Source organism: Alosa sapidissima, chromosome 1, assembly GCF_018492685.1.
Source record: "Alosa sapidissima isolate fAloSap1 chromosome 1, fAloSap1.pri, whole genome shotgun sequence".
Classification (NCBI taxonomy): Eukaryota; Metazoa; Chordata; class Actinopteri; order Clupeiformes; family Clupeidae; genus Alosa; species Alosa sapidissima.
The window spans coordinates 54,255,541-54,272,939 of NC_055957.1; the positions used below are offsets into that span (position 1 = coordinate 54,255,541).

Sequence of the window (17,399 nt, forward strand, 5' to 3'; positions counted from 1 at the left end):
GTGAAGTACACACTAACAAAGAGCAGTGAGCTGCCTGCTACAGTGGCGCTTGGGGAGCAGTGACTGGTTCGGTGCCTTGCTCAAGGGCACTCAAGGGCAAAAAAAAGCTCACCGAAAAAGAAGAAGGGTTCACTGGCCTGTTTTTGGCAGTTTGCAAACTGAGTGCATTAGCACCACCATCTGCTGGACTGAGGTGTAATGGCAAGTGTATCCTGTAGCCTCGTTCTGGCTGCTGGATGAATAAGGCGAATTAACCACTGACTGCAGCAACTTCAATAGAACCTCTCCTCTGTGTCTCTCTCCATTGAACTGGATAGCTCACTTTTCTCTTCCCCACTTTCTTTCACTTCTTTTTCTTCACTTCATCCATTAAACTATCTGTCTATCAACATCCATTAAACTATCTACCTATGCACATCTATTAATTCACTTTTACATAATGTAGCTATTTAAACTACTCAACTATTGAACTGTTCAGCCATTCCTATAGCATTGATTTCTTTTTTTTTTTAATGAACAAAGTAAAGGCAAAAAAGGTGTTTCCTTGTCGAACAAATTGGGATGCAATGTGAGCCTTGATTTGGATGCCATGCAGGAATTTGCTAGGGTCTCAAAACCGGATTATGAACATTCTTTGCCATAGAAAAACATACAATAGCGTTGGATTATAAACACGCTATGCCACAAAAACAGACAATGTGAGGTAAATCGAGCTATATGAAGTTATTATTTTGCAGTCACTTCGTCTGTTTTCATAAGCCAGAAGGATCGTACATACTTGGTACCAATGGATAGCCCTCTGTCTCCTCTTTCATCTGATATGCTTGCCATATCTATGCGTTCGGGTTCGCGAGTAATTCAAACGAGAATAGGCTAATGGGTGCGCAGGTGAACGCAGAGAAGTATAAACTGTAAATATGATGCAATTTGATTTAATTTTATGATTTCTTTTTCTATTTTCATACTTTAACGTACAGGCGATTACGTGGTCTCGTTGGAAAGCCCCACTTCTGCTCTGTCACGCAATAAAGGTTTCATCTCGCTGCGATGAACAGTTGCGGAGCAATGTAACAGAGAAGAAAGGGTGTGTTTTTTGACGCTCTTTGCGTCAATCGGGTTCTAAGGGTTAACAGACATGAACCAAGACGTAGCCCAGCAGCAACCTATCTAAAATAACACATATTTGAAGTAGCCTACCATTCATGATATGTTGTCAAATACTGAAATTGTGTTGGAGTTGTGTTTGCATAGCTTAGCCTAAGCTGTATGTTTCATTTCCCCAAAGGCCTAGGCATACTGTTTAATTTGCAGCCAGGAGGGACGAATGAAACAATACGCACTTCTCCTTAAATAACATTTGAACTGTTTTGTGCAGAGCTATAGCCTAAATGCAACTGTATTTGACAGAGGACAGATGTAGGTTGCTACAAAATATGCCTATTAACTATCAGTGTTTTTACGATTTCTTTGTAAATTAGGTTTAATTAAAAAGTGTTTCATTCGTCCCGATTCTACCCCGTTCATGGTTTAAGTCTACAGGCTACGTAAAGTTTTAGAAACCTTCTTTAGAAACGGCACACACGCGGGAAGAGGGGTAGGCCTAACTGCTGTGGCGATGGCTATTTTGGAAGGAGGCTGCAACGAAAATGGAACGTCACCTACTTGTCATCATGTAGGCTAGAACCACAGAGGAAAAAATATAGTGTCATCTGGCCTCCGCGGGAGATTGGGGGATATTTCACTACCTAGGCTACGGTATTCGACAGTTTCAGTGGATTTACCTACGGTTGTTTCATTTGGATCAAATTTAGGCCTACTCTATAGGCTATCCCACCAAGGCAAGGAAACTTTCTATTTTACACTTTTTTTCCCCCAAACTAAATGCTTGATACATAAGATAGCCTAGGCCTATTGTATATGATTTGTCCGTGAACTAAAATAGAAAAGGTCAGTAGCCTAGTTTTGACGCACAGTTCTGACTTTCTGATTCCTTAGGACAGACTAACTTGCCCTATGCCTATTCCAAATGTGTTTAATGTGCAGAATTCTTGAGATGGGCAATAATCTGGACCACAATTAGGCATTTCTATCGATTAGCCTTGAGCAAATCGAAGTGCATGCCATGTAACCTGTGGTGCCCTAACAAATAGACTGTTAGACGAAGGGCGAAGAATTCCTAGTTTCAAATGGAATATTACATCCCTACATCCGTCTCTAGTTAATTAGGCATGTTGTAGGCTAAGAAAAGTTATATTGGTTTATTTGTCTATTGTTCCTGTGTGAGTCCGTCTGTCTCCGCCTCTACAAATGGCAATGGGAGTGAGATGGGGTCTGACAGCTGAAGTTATTTTTGGTGGTGGCAGCTTAGGGGAGTGAGGTGACAACGACGGCAAATGTCAACCGTTTCAAAGGCACATAGATTGTTAACTTGGTTATAGGGGAATGCATTTTTACACAGTTGCTGTAACACAGTTGTTTTGAGCACACTTTGGAAATTGTTCATTAAGTGTGATATTTTGTTGGCCTAATTTCAACAGGCTATTAGTGATGCCAGTATTATCTGTGTTGGAGATTAAGGGTAGCCTAAACTGGAAGGAATCTATAGGCTTTATGAAAGAAAAATAACAATTTCAAATAAGTGGATGACTTTTCTAGTAACTTTACTAGACTTTACTACTAGGCTAACTGTTGCCTGTATTTCAGGTTTTAAATTGAATAGGCTATGTTAGAATTTTGAGTGTCTCCATGATATTTAAGAGAATCATCTTTGGGTTAGCCTACTGTAACCTACAGTAGGCCTATATTGGTCAGAACAAAAGACCAGGTTTTAAGTACTTCCACTGTAGCATTCAAAATAAATTAAGTTATTTTTTCAAAACAGTTAACTCAATTTTAAATAATTTTCCTAAATCATTTTAGTTATAAAATTAAGTAATATCAACCAAACTGAAATTTGATTATTTTTATTTGATACATAAGGATGTAAGGATACACTGACTCAACTCACAGTTCGGTACGATTCCCGATTTTAAGTTCACGATTGATTTTCTCACAATTTTTTTTTTAGCAGAATAGGCTGCAGACAAATTATGACTGAAAAATATTTCTTTATTTATATAAACTTTGAGGAACACAAGGTCTGAAATCATCACCTTGTCCAAGTTAAATGTGCAATCAGGGATTTGGCATGAAGTCGCTTTTGTGCAAAAAAAATCTAAAAAGTAAAAAAGAAAATTCCATTTTAACCAAGGACCAAACAAAACACACCAGAGAGGTAGCTCACCCCTACCTTCACTATTTCCTTAGAAATTCCATGCATAGTTTAGTTTTTGTTTGGGGGACAGGCTACCCCACTTTGTTTGTTTCCCGTTTTTGAAGCCTGGGAAGCCTAATTTTACAGTGTACTCACAGAATGGGCAGCTAGCGGTCATGAGGAAATTATTTCTGAATGTGGCAAAAAATGTTAGCCTATGGGCTTGAAATCATGTAAAATCCCTGACTGCAACTTTAATGCATATTCTGTTTTATCTGGCGCCCTGATGAGGTTGTTTTCAGTTAGGATAGTCATGTGACATTGAACAAGTGAAATCAAAAGCAGAATACTCCCTATTCTGTTTTTTAAAATTGCATCATGATTATTTGTTTTTATCTCAACAGGTTGTAATCTTCACACATTTCTATCGATTTTTAGCTGGTTCACAGTGCATTATTACGTCCTTATTTATACATTGACTTGATGAAAGCAAACCAACTACAGTTTGATTGATATAACCTGGAATATGCAATAAAAAGGCACAATTTTTGAGTATTTGTGAAAAAAGAACTCTTCAAATGTAGTAAAAATGAAAATGAACTCTTCAAATGTTATTGTGCATGGCTTTTGCCTTTAGTAGAAATAATAAAGATAGAATTAAACCTTTGCAAATTAAACTGTAAATGAGTGATACACTAATGTTGATAAAAATGTGGGCAGCTGTGCAAAAAATGTGTATTTGAAAGTACAATATTACAATAGTGTTTCTAAGAATTGTCAGGATAGTGTTTCTAAGAAATGTCAGAACGATATGCATATGCCTGTATTATTTGTTAGCAACAGAAGAGTCATGTTATGTTGTACATTGCATGCACAGTACTTATCATTCTTTGCCTCTGTTGCAGGATTTTGTGATGGACCAGAATCTGTTTGGTGGGGTTCCCAGATTCATAACACGGCCCAAGGCGTTTTCTGTGTGTGTGGGTAGGGATGCCTCATTGAGTTGCACCATTGTGGGCAGTCCTGTCCCAATTGTCACATGGGAGAAAGAGAAACTGCAACTCTCTGCTGGTGGCCGTTTCAAAACAGTGGAGGATGGTGATGTCTATCGCTTGACCATCTATGATCTGACTTTGGAAGACAGTGGGCAGTACATGTGCCGTGCCAAAAACAATGTTGGGGAAGCCTATGCTGCTGTGAGCCTTAGGGTGGGCCTGCCAGAGCAGCTGGTGGATCGAGCACCTGTGTTTATGGTGAAGCCTATGTCTGCACGAGTTGGCCTGGGAGGCGATGTCACCTTCTACTGCCGGGTGGCAGCTCACCCTGATCCTAACTTTGAGTGGGAGAAGGATGGCCGTTATATTGGTGAGACAAACCGTATCAAAATCACCTCTGACAGTGAAGGCAGCTCCTTGCGGATCCAAAGTGTGCGCAGCCTTGACAGTGGCACCTATACCTGTCGTGCTCAAAACACAGTAGGTCGGTCTCATGCAGCTGCCACTCTTGTAGTGGACCTCCAGGATGCCTATCAGATTGTTAATGCAGACAAAAGCACATCCCTTTTGTCACACCTCCAGAAACGAAAGGAGGAGATGAGAAAAGATATCTCCTTTCATCGAACCACAGAAAGCACTTCATCCTCTCTCTCTAGCTCTAAGATCACTGACGGACGAGACAATGATCAACGTGCCTCCGACTTTGCTTATAATTTGCCAAAAGGTGTCTTTACTCGCACATGTATGGTGACTGAGGGGAAGCATGCAAAACTCAGCTGTTTTGTCACAGGTCATCCAAAGCCCCACATTGTTTGGAGGAAGGATGGTACAAACATCACTGAAGGCAGACGACATGTAATGTATGAGGATCATGCAGAGAACTTTATCCTCAAGATTTTATACTGTAAACAGAGTGACAATGGCTTGTACACCTGCAATGCCTCAAATATGGCTGGACAGACATACAGTGCTGTGTTGGTGATTGTTAAAGGTAAGGATAATCTTGATTCATTTCTATGGATTTGGATGGACCTTTTTGTTCTTTTCTGTGTCCATCCTGGTAGTTACAGTTCATCAAAACACTTTGGTATTTTAGTTCATATATTCAAAGACAGACTTCAGTGAGGAGTATACAGTGGTGTGAAAAAGTAGCCTGACGAGCCAGTCCCACATTAAAATGTAGGGTCTGGGCACTCACCGTTCGCAGTGCTCAGTCCGAGGGGCGGGATAATCAGTTGTCTTTCAAATTCCCTCTGCACGCAATAGGACAGCGGCAGCGCTATGAGTCCCATGCGTTTCCCACCAGCGGAGCTAGTTGGCTAGTTCAAACGTTTGCCAACTTAATAAAAGCTTAACTTGTGTCACACTGTTCGCCAACAGCAACATCCATCTCATTTGTTTTCAAGTAGCAGGGAATTCAAGCCAAACCGTTGCAACTCTGCCATCAATCATTATGTTAAGCCCACCTAACGACTCTATACACGATTTCATTGGCCTGATTGAGTTTCGATTTCTGGAGCTCACAAGCCAACGGAGAGTTGCTAGACTAGCCCTGGCAGCAAATGTAATTTGCTGCCACTAGGGGCGCGTCTAGATTTCTAGGCTAGTGAAAAAGTGTCACACCTAAATGTTTTAGATCATCAAACAAATTGAAAGTTAACAAAAGTAAACACAAAATGCAGTTATTAAATTAAGGTTTTTATTATTAAGGGAAAAAAAATCAAAACCTACATTGCCCTGTATGAAAAAGTGTTAACCCCCTTCCCCCTTCCCCCTTCTGTCACACCTGTTCTCAATCAAGAAATCACTTAAATAGGACTTGCCTGACAAAGTGAAGTAGACCAAAAGATCCTCAAAACATAGACATCATGCCGAGATCCAAAGAAATTCAGGAACAAATGAGAAAGAAAGTAATTGAGATCTGTCAGTCTGAAAAAGGTTATAAAGCCATTTCTAAAGCTATGAGACTTCAGCGGACCACAGTGAGAGCCATTATCCGCAAAAACATGGAACAGTGGTGAACCTTCCCAGGATTGGCGGGCCGACTCATCCTAAGGATCACAAAAGACCCCACAACAACATCCAAAGAACTGCAGGCCTCACTTACCTCAGTTAAGCTCAGTGTTCATAACTCCACCATAAATAAGAGACTGGGCAAAAATGGCATGGTTCCATAAGTTCCAAGACCACTGCCATCTGTTTGTGACCTCAAGCTGAAGCGAACTTAGGTTCTGCAGGACAGTGATCCAAAACACACCAGCAAGTCCACCTCTGAATGGCTGAAGAAAAACAAAATGAAGTGGCCTAGTCAAAGTCCTGACCTGAATCCTATTGAGATGCTATGCATGACCTTAAAAAAGCAGTTCATGTTCGAAAACCCTCCAATTTTGTGTTTACTTGTGTGATCTTTGACAAATATTTAAATTAGTTTGATCTGAAACATTTAAGTGTGACAAACATTTAAAAAAATAAGAAATCGGGAAGGGGCCGAACACTTCTGGCTTCTAACACTTCTAACTTGAATCATGCTCTACATGGTACAGAGCTGGCACAACAGTGGAGGGGGTGGTATCAAGTTTCATCTATTTTCTGCTTCTGATGAGTAGTTTGCAGTTTCTCTGATAACACAAGCTGCCATCTGACGCCAGTGCTTTGGTCAGGTGGAGTGGTGAAGAGCTTTCATTCACCTTGTATTTTTCATTTTCACTATTTCATGCAGGGTTAGAGACAAGTTCCACTTTCTTTGGCTGTATGAAGACGTATATTTCTTGAAGATATTTGGCTTTTATGAAATGGATGTTGTATATGGAGCAGGCTTGTGCAAAATTCCAGAATTGAATTGAAACGGGCTCTTAAATTCCAATTCAATTCTTTAATTTCACTTGCATTTCAATTGAGGTAGCAAACAGGAAGCAGGATTGCAATTTGAATTGTGCACAACCCTGATATGGAGTGTTCAGGCCTGCCACATTTCCAGCTCTTTTGGCCCTCTGTACACACACTACAAAGGGCCAAAAGAGGCAAAGGTCAGAGTATTTCACATTTCTGATTGATACTGCAGTCTTTTCTAGTGTTGAGCCAGATTTCAGCAATACAACTTTTTTAATGTAAGATTTTGAACAATGTAAAAACGGCTTTCACAAAGACTGTGAATTGCTTCATTATAGTGTTTCACTTATGATTGAAATGAGAAAAGCCAGGTGGGGAAATATAGGACATCGTGTAACACAATTATGTACATAGACATAGTTGGCATGGCGACTTGATGTTAGGCAGTTACCCCGTTTTGGGACATCCTCAGAAAGGAGTCCATGTACAAAGTTTGTTTTCATATTGACACAGTTGACATATCAAAGCGTAGTTGAGAAGTGACTTTACTTCTGCCATTTTTTTTCTTACATAGAAGTCATTGTCACTGAGTCTCACAGTTTGAATAGCTCAGATCAGATTATAATTTTCAGGAGTGAGAGTAACAATAACAGTTATATCAGAACGTCACAAATTCCCCCTCACTGAATGACATAACACAAGAAATGTTCCATGCCAGCTGATGTGATGCCAACATAATCTACAGGCTGCAAAATTCAAATTAGCGGAAATTTGGTTGAAGGAAGGGTTTGGATTTGGCTATTTCCGTATACTGTTTCCATGCATTATTTGTTGTATCTGAACAGTTCCCATATGCTTTTAAATGTTGAAATACCTACATGTATTTGAATTGAATAGATAGTTTAAGGAATTTAATGTAGTACTTCCTATTAAATATATACCTTTTTGACTTCCTGGTGTCAGTTACCTGACATTGCAATACAGTATTCCGAATTGTGTTTTGTACACATTTCTCCATGGCTTAATCAGTTTCACTCTGTTTTGTGTCAATCTGACCCTTGGCAGAACCCAAAGTCCCCTTCAAGAGGAAGCTGCAGGATGTGGAGGTACAGGAAAAGGCCACAGCAATGCTTTTCTGTGAGGTGCCTGTAGCAGCCTCTCAAGCCAACTGGTTCATGGAGGAGACGCGCTTGGAAGAGAGTGGCAAATACCGAATGGAAGAGAAGGGGACATTGCGTCGCCTCACCATCCACAATGTCACAACCAATGATGATGCTGTTTACATCTGCGAAATGTCAGAGGGGAGTCGCACTGTTGCTGAGCTCACTGTTCTGGGTAACTGACACGGAATCAGACATTCTGCTTTTACCCTTTTAAAACCTACGTCTATATGTGTAAAAGAAACACAACATAAATCATAAAAATGACATATTGCCTAATATGGCAAATGCACAGCGTAGCGGTAGCGTGGGCTCAATACCCATAGGGTCTTAGGCTTGAGTCCGACCTGAGGTTATTTCTCAAAACCCCCAGCAAGTCTCCCTATCTTTCACTCTCACTCATTTCCTTTCTTCTCTTCACAGTTCTTTCTATTAAAAGAGTAAAAGGTCCATATAAAAGTATTCTTAATTGTTGATTACAAATATATACCTAGAAATGCAATGGTTGCTAGGGTGTTGCTATGCCAAATAAAGCGGTTGTTATGCTGGTTGCTAGGGTAATCATATTGGTTGTTATGGGGGTTGCTAGGTTGACAGGGTTTAATAGATGTTGATAGACAGATAGTTTAATGAATATTTATAGACAAATAGTTTAATGTTGATTTCTAAAGTAAGCTGTGAAGGTTCCTAGGTAGTAAGGAAGGTATGGATGGAGAGAAAGTTGGTGCCTTTGTTCAAAAACTGTTGTGTAGGTCTTGCTAGGTATTTTTCGTGTGGTTGCTGTTTGGTAGTTACTGTGGTTGGGAAACATTGAAAAACATTAACAGTGGGCAATATAAGTTGCCTATACAATGTATGCTGCTCTATCACCTCAAGGGACATTTTAATTGCAGCATATGCTAGGATAGAAAGATGAATATAATGATATAGACGAAGGATGAGTAGGCAATTGATAAATTAGGTTATTTGAATGGTAGGTCTAGGCAACAAATCAAATGCTGTTTATGTTGGTTCTGTAAATGGTAGGCCTTTGTATGTAGACTAAACTAGATCTTGTTATGTTCTAACTGAAACGTTATATTATTATATTGATTTTCTAAAAAGGCAGATAATTGGGCAGCCGTGGCCCACTGGTTAGCACTCTGGACTTGTAACCGGAGGGTTGCCGGTTCGAGCCCCGACTAGTGGGCCGCGGCTGAAGTGCCCTTGAGCAAGGCACCTAACCCCTCACTGCTCCCCGAGCGCCGCCGTTAAAAAGCAGGCAGCTCACTGCGCCGGGATTAGTGTGTGCTTCACCTCACTGTGTGTTCACTGTGTGCAGTGTGTTTCACTAATTCACCGATTGGGTTAAATGCAGAGACCAAATTTCCCTCACGGGATCAAAAAAGTATATATACATACTTATACTTAGATAAAGCAGTGTTGAGAGGTAGTCTAAAACACATTAGGCTTTCTTAGTAATAAATACATTTTCCCCAGTAAGGGCAATTTCCAAAATGATAATAAAGTTATGGTAACACACCAGCATGGAGCTCTTGAACAGTCTTTGAACAGTCTTATTTTATAGCCTACAGTTTTAGAACCGAAGATAATTGATTGAGCATCGATATAGTTCACTGGATGATACTGAAGTCATGCATATATGGTTGTTTTTTCTGCAACTTAGGATAAGAGCATGAGGGATCACAGCATGAGACAATTTGTGTAGGCTATTATTTGTGAACAAATTAACTTTTTTCAAAGTGGTTAAATCTTCAGTGGTCATTTATGCAGACTCATGTAGCCTAAATTAGATGTAGGCCTATATAATTGCATTATATTATCCTGACTGTAGAAGAAGAGCGTTTACTGTGGTTATCGAGGGTACCCAGTACAAACAAACATTGCAGTTTGACTAGGCTACGTTATGTGTGCAGAACGATTATGTAGCCTAGGCCTATGTTTTTCAATCTGGTGAAATATTCAATGGTCATTTATGTAGGCTCATGCAGCCTGAATTAGACTGATATCATTCAATAGCATTTATCCCTGCTGTAACTTTAGATGAAGCATGATATGAGTTTCACAATAGTGTTAACAGTAAATGTTTAAATATTAGACATATGCAGAATGATTGTGATTTTATGCGCAGATATCCGCTATGACACCAGTCTAAACTTTATTTATCTAGCGACAGTTACAGTTACAGCTAACCTATCTAGGTCTCTCACGAGATGGTTAACGTTATTGTCGTCCAAGTAGCAAGTATATCTTGCTTGATAACATTTTTGTTTTAGTCGAAAATCATTCGGTTTGCCACACTTTGTGCCTATGTGCCAGATGTGGACTTTTAGTAGCAGAAGAAAGTTTGGAACAGTCTGACTTGTTTGTAGCTAACATAGCCTATTATGGAGATGGATATAGCCAGACAGATGGTGAGTAATGGTATTCCTACTTAGCAGCCCGTCTTTGGTTTTAGACAGAACAGGGGCCGTTGAGACACAGGTGCAAAAGCATTGTGATGTCATTAGTTTAAACTCATGAACGTTCGACCCATTGATTTACAATGGGGAAATTTTATCACATTTAGCAAATATCTTAAAAAGTATAAAGTTGTCAAACATTAAAGTTACATAGCGCAGGTGTCCTTTGGCTGGTCAGAAGAAGAATAATTATAAGAAGCCCAGCGATAACAGTACGGTGCATTTTCATGCACTGTAATTGTATAGCCTATACATTGTTACAACATGCAGTGCATGTACAAGATTGTCCCAACTTCTTATTGTTCTTGCATTTGATTTTCAGGTAACATCACAAAGAAACTCCCACGCAGGACAGTTGTCCCTGTGAGCGACACAGTAATATTCTGTGTAGAGCTTGAAAAACCTTGTGAAGGCTCTTACTGGACAAGAAATTGCGTTAAGCTGCTTGAAGATACACGCATCAGCATTGCACATAGTACACGGCAATACACTTTAACCATACGTGACTGCACTTCTGAAGACTCAGGAGAAGTAGCTTTCATCGCAGGGGATTGCAAGACCTCAACGCATTTCACTGTTACTGGTGAGGCTACTTAAATACATATGTACATGTACATACACATTTACATTTAGCAGACGCTTACCAAGTGACTTACATATCTCAATTATATTACAAAGGCCATTCTCCCCAGAGCAACTCGGGGCTAAGTACCTTTCTCAATGGCGCAACGGTGGAAGTCGGGAATTAAACCCACATTTTCAGGCTACTTTGCCTAGCTCCTTACGCTTTACCACCGCCTCATACATATGAAACTAAATGACAAGTGGCATACTGTGTGAAAGCAATATGAATATAAATAGTAACAAATGTCACCTTTCATGTTCTTTATTTTGGCCTTCTAGCACCAAGAAAGCACCCACCAGATCCCCCAATTGACCCTGTGGTACGGAACAAGACTGATTCATCCATCACTCTGTGCTGGTCACCTCCAGAGAGCGATCGTCCGGTGCCAATAAAAGGATACTTTATCGAAAGAAGAAAACTAGGAGCTCACACATGGCTGAGGTGCAACACTACAAGCACAGTGCCCTACACCCACTACACTGTCAACAACATTACAGAAGAAGGCAGCTATGAGTTCCGTATCTCTGCTGTAAATGACTTTGGCCGAAGCTCCTGCCTTGAGGTTCCTGGAACATTCTTCCTTGGTGAGAGAGTAAATATTAACACATACAGTACATGATATACAGGAATATTCAACCCCCATGAAATTGATCACCAATTTGCTATGATAGAGCTTGTGCACTGAGAGGTGTTTGCAACAGCAAAGAGTATTTGAATACACTAATGAGCACATTTGTGTTACACAAAGCTGTGTTAAAACACAGATAAACATGAGCACCCATTGATTTTAGCCTCCCGCCCACTTTCTCCCTACTTCTCAGCATGCTCTGTATGAGGAGGTGAGGAGGTCAACTTCAAGTCCATGGCAGGACAGTCAGCCTGCCTTTGTGTGCAGTTGTTGTTGTATTCCACCTCTTTAGCCATCTCTTTATTCTTCATCATTCTAGATTTTGTTGTTTAGGTTTTTCTCTGACACCTATTCTATTGATATCTTGACATCTGTTGTTGCAATAATTTAGGTTATACCAGTTATGTTAACATGTTTCTCATTACCTGCTTGACATCTTTTGTCCTATACAGAACCGACAGCGAACATAACAAAAGGCCTAGTGAATGCCAGTGCAACCTCTGGTGAGGAGGTTACGTTGACAATCGAGCTCTCTGCGGTCTGCTCAGGCTCCTGGAAACTAAATAATACTCTTCTACGCAGTGGCTCTGACTACCTCATCACACGTTCAAAGACCATTCACACGCTTCTCATCCGTAAGGCCACTTTTGAGCTGAATGGGGCTGAAGTGAAGTTTGTTGGTGGTGGCTCAGAGAGTATTTGCACACTTAGTGTGAAAGGTAAGGAAGACTTCTTTCTGAGTGACATTCAAATGAGTTGACAGTCATCAGTTTTGGAAAGTCCTGTTGTACTGACTCTGCCATTCCTAAAAACACGTATGGTCTTTTAGGTTTTGTATGGGAATTTATATTTATTCAATAATCTGTTTAGTTAGTAAAATGTAAAATTATAATGGGGTATCATTTTCTTGTGAGTCAATTTACCATTTATCATTACTTAATGAAAATCTAGCATTTCCTTGTGCAAATGTATTACACAAAGTACACAAAGTAAGGCATCTGTCCTCAATCTTTCAATAAACTTCATATTCATTTTGACATACCTTGATATAAGAAGAAAAGAAGAAAAAAGAAAGAAAAAGCTTGTAACATTTGATGACCCTGTTTCCCATCTGTTCCGTTGAGATTTTTCTGATTTAGAATAGGGCTGATGAGTGAATCAACGAAAAGCCAACATTATAGACGTTAAAGTTCAACGTCTCTCTCTTTTATTACAATTTTCCCTTTGGCGCAGGCATCAGCGTAGTGCCTGGTGTCAGATTTTTAGCAGGATAAATGCAAATGACTGAAGTTTCCACTCACTGTCAATAACATGTGCCCCCATGATTGGTCCTTTTTTTGGCCATTCAAACATGTTGTAGATTTTTATTCACATAATTACTAGGTTGTTGCCTTTTCTATCGTGTGGGTGGCAGTTCAGGATAAGAAATAGAGCAGTTCAAGTGGTTGAGTAGATTAAACGAAACAGTAGGAAAAACGAGACAAACACTGTGTCTCAAATGGCATACTTATGCCCTGTGTGCACTGTGTACTTACTGACAGAGTGTGTGAATTTTAATAGAATAGTGTCGTCTCATATTGAACACCAACTCCGTGCACTTAACAGAAATGACGATTGCAGCATTTAAATATAACTTCATTGGTTTCCTATTTTCGACAATGACCTGGTGGTACAGTGTCAAAACATGAACAGTTTATGTTATAACTTAATTGTACCAATGAAAAGTGTGTTTTCCACTGCTGCTGCTTCAGCTTTCTCAACCGCGATTACCACAAGTTTGAAAATGCTCCCACCTCTTCTGCTATGTAGCCAAGATGGCGTACGTTGAAGGTTAAAGGTGTCCAGCAGCGTTCCACACTCAGCTTTTTGACCATTAAGAGTGCACCATCGGGGACTAGCAGTGCACTTCGTGCCGTTGGAATTGTCAGTGTGAACACCCTCACACACTCAAATTAGGTATTGTAAGTGCAGAAGTACGCCATTTGAGACAGTGAAAGAAAAGCAGCATAGCCTACAAGTGCGAACGGAAATGTAATGTTTGAAATTATTGGACCTTCAACATACTTTTGAAGACATTTTGTTTCAAGTGTGCAACAAATGTAGTCGATTTAGTAAGGGAGTTCGTCGGTTAGCTAGTTAGTCGGTCATAGAGTAGGTAGGTAGGCTAAGCAAACAATAGGCTGCATTAGCAAAGTTAACTTGACAAGGCGTGCTAACAACATGCACAGTGGTGGTGGGTCATTGGGTTTTAAAAATAATTAAAAGTAATTTTGTTGTAGAAAATTAATTTCTTAAGAAATACTGTTCATTTGATGCTGTTTAATTAATTTATAAATGGTGCACTGTCACTTTAAGACTCTTTGCCAGCTCCACTCAAATATAGCCTATGGTGTGCCTGTGGCTGTGCCCTCACAGTTTATATAAATGGTCAGTAGTGGGAACTACTGTTGCCATCGCGATTTTCTTTTAAAAGTTTCTTATAAAAAGGAGATATCAATTATCAACAATGACAAGCCAGCTGGAACCCGTCGCGCTCTCTCCGTCTTATCACGCTCAAATGCATTCCCAATTAGATCTGCTGCAATGTAGATACTATGTATCTCGATGTAACAAGCTGTTTTGACTTTGACATTGTAAACATTCTCTAAGAAGAGTGTAAAGCAGTTTGCAGTGGCCTAAAGTTAACCACAACGTCGTCTATCGCTGGGAAAAAAGCGAGCGGCCTATGATAACCTAATTAAATACCGGGCAGGCTGGATTAAAGTGCGTGGCTGGCCGGATCTATGATAAACTAATAAATGCTCGGCTGACCAGATTAAAGTGTGTGGCAGGCCGTATTTGGCCCAACGGGCAGTAGTTTGGACACCACTGGTTTAGAACATGCCCCCATAAGCTTGTAGCATCCGCTAGCCAGCTAACTCGCGTCAGACAGCACCGATTTTTTTCAAGTTTTTTCTGACCGACAGTATTCCGTGAACATGATCAACAGAGCTCTGTGTTAAAATTGGCCAGATTTCTCCTTTAACTCTGACAATGCCATGCCCTGGCATTTCCTCCAATCCTCATCATTTTGCCACAGCATATCCAAATGATTCAGAAATCCCCACCCGCACATAGTCAGAAGCGATTCCTTAGTTTTTCTAGGTGAAAACTGGTCTGTTTGGATTTACCTGACTGAGAACATCAGTGATGCAATGCAAATGCACAGCAGAAATCCTCAACCATGACAATGCCTGTTTAATTAGTTCATTATAGGTTTTGTAACAAATAACATACAGTACTGTATTAAAAAGCTGATTTTCATGGGAGGAAGCTTCACAATGAAAAATAGAGAGAACAAGGGGAAAGTACATTTTATTTTTATTTTATTTTTTTTTAGCTCCACAAGCCCGCTTCACAAGAAAGTCCACTGAGACAGAAGTTTTTGGCTTCACAGCATACACATCGGCAAAGCTGCAGACTGAAGTGTCAGATCCAAATGTCCAGGTTTGTGATGTGTGAAATGGGAACACCATTACCTTGTGAATTCTGTAACTTTTCAAAATGTAAAATGCTATTTTTTACATCCACAGGTCATATGGATGAAGGAGGGCAAGGAGATTAAGACAGCGAAAAAGTATGAGTGCCTGTCCACTGACCTGATGCGTGTTCTTGTGATACACAAAATCACACATGAAGACACTGGCATATATGAGTGTATTTGTGATGGAGATAGAATGTTCTTCCAGGTTGCTCTTAAAGGTACAAGGTCGTTTTTCTTTTGTTTGGCATTAGATTCTTTATATTTTGGGCTTTTATGCCTTTAATTTGACAGGAGTGTGAAAGGAAATAAGTGGGAGAGAGAGATTGGGAAATTACCCTGGTCCCTGTGGGCATGTTGCCTATTTTGCCACAGTGCCCCCTGTTTGACATTAGCTTTTGGGTATATACACAGTAATATAGCACAGCTGAGCCTATAGCTTGACCACAAAAATGGCTGGTGGAAAAGGCTTATGCATTCAACACTGAACAAGTGAAAACACAATGGTGAGAGTCAAGAGACTGAATAGGTATGGCTGTTATAAATGAATTTCTGGGGAACAAATTTACAATGCAACCAATGGGATAATAACATTAGAGTAACAAGAGTAAAAGTTGATTAACAAATTGAAATTTAAGATTTATGGAAGTTCATTAACAATGTTTAGTGATCCAAAGTTTGGGGGGCATTTTTGACAAGGGTAGATAAAAAAAAAATTATTTGGAATTTGGTGACAAATTATTGCAGATCGGTTTCTGGAGGTGCTGGGTAATAACTCAAACTTGTGACCTTCATGATATAATCCCTAGGTGCTTGATTTACTTTTTTCCTCCCTATAAACAATAACAAGAGCTCAGCAGAACATTGGTCTGCTACAATCATAAAGATTAATGGCGACAGACATTTTAGACACAATCAATCATCAATCAAGCCCAAATAGCTCTAGCTCCTAACACACACTGTGGACAAGGTTGAATGTTGTTGATTGTAAAATATTTTCATTTCTGTTCTGTTTTTTAATTATTATTTTTTTAGATGAACCAGGCAGGTTTGTAAACAAGTCTAAGAGTGAAGGAGCTGCCATGAAACTCAGTGGTGATGTGGAGCTCAGCTGTGAGGTATCCACTAATGACACAGCTGTGATTTGGAAGAAAGAGCAGAAAGAACTAAAGGAAGACCAGAGGACATCAATGTTTTCCCAAGGAACAAAGCGGAAGCTCGTCATTAAGAATGCTAAGTCCAGTGATGAGGGACACTACTCATGTGAAACAGCAGAGGACAAGGTGACATTCCAGGTCAACATTAAAGGTAAGAGATGTGAATACAAAACCACATCACAAAACCACAACAAGCCATTTAGTTAAATACGGAGTGACATGCCATATACCTTTAGTAAGATATTTATTAAATAACCTCCCGTATTTTATAATTCGCTCTGGAGTATAAGTCGCATCAGTCAAAAAATGCTACATGAAAAGGAACAAAACATATATAAGTCACACCGGACTATAAGTCGTATTTAGAAATTTATTTCACAAAATCCAAGACTAAGATCAGACAGACTATATAACTGGACACATAGATGCCAAAAAGATGGAGAATTCTACCAGAAATCTTAATGAAGGAGTGAATGGCGGCAAGCTAAAGCGAACTGGGTGATAAGGAAGGCGGCCAAGGGCCCAACGGTAATTGTAAAGCAATTTACAAAAGATTCACTGAACAAAAATGCTGATGTGGTACATGAAAATGTAGCTAAAAATGTGGAGAATGCAATAAAGCGTTTTGGGCGATGAGGGACAAGCCGGCAGCAGAGCAAATGCTCGGCTGGCTACCTCCGAGAGAGCGAGAGAGAAAAAAAAGTAGCACGTTTAAAATCACATTTTGAGTTGCGTGTCCCAAGTCCCGACAAAAGCCTGTCGGAATGCTA

The 17,399-nt window shown here is 39.9% G+C and overlaps 1 protein-coding gene across 14 annotated transcripts in view; it reads left to right on the forward strand.

Annotated features, from left to right (window-relative positions):
* Positions 1–1,700: 1,700 nt before the first annotated feature.
* Positions 1,701–17,399, forward strand: part of obscnb (obscurin, cytoskeletal calmodulin and titin-interacting RhoGEF b) — a 196,347-nt gene continuing 180,648 nt past the window's right edge. For all 14 annotated transcript variants that reach the window (XM_042109107.1, XM_042109123.1, XM_042109138.1 and 11 more), the window contains exons 1-9: positions 1,701–1,838; positions 4,159–5,239; positions 8,143–8,412; positions 11,022–11,282; positions 11,603–11,908; positions 12,405–12,671; positions 15,332–15,438; positions 15,525–15,693; positions 16,508–16,780. In XM_042109107.1, coding sequence (XP_041965041.1) covers positions 4,168–5,239; positions 8,143–8,412; positions 11,022–11,282; positions 11,603–11,908; positions 12,405–12,671; positions 15,332–15,438; positions 15,525–15,693; positions 16,508–16,780 — 2,725 coding nt within the window. In that variant the 5' untranslated portion in view covers positions 1,701–1,838; positions 4,159–4,167. The remainder of the gene's footprint in view (positions 1,839–4,158; positions 5,240–8,142; positions 8,413–11,021; positions 11,283–11,602; positions 11,909–12,404; positions 12,672–15,331; positions 15,439–15,524; positions 15,694–16,507; positions 16,781–17,399) is intronic.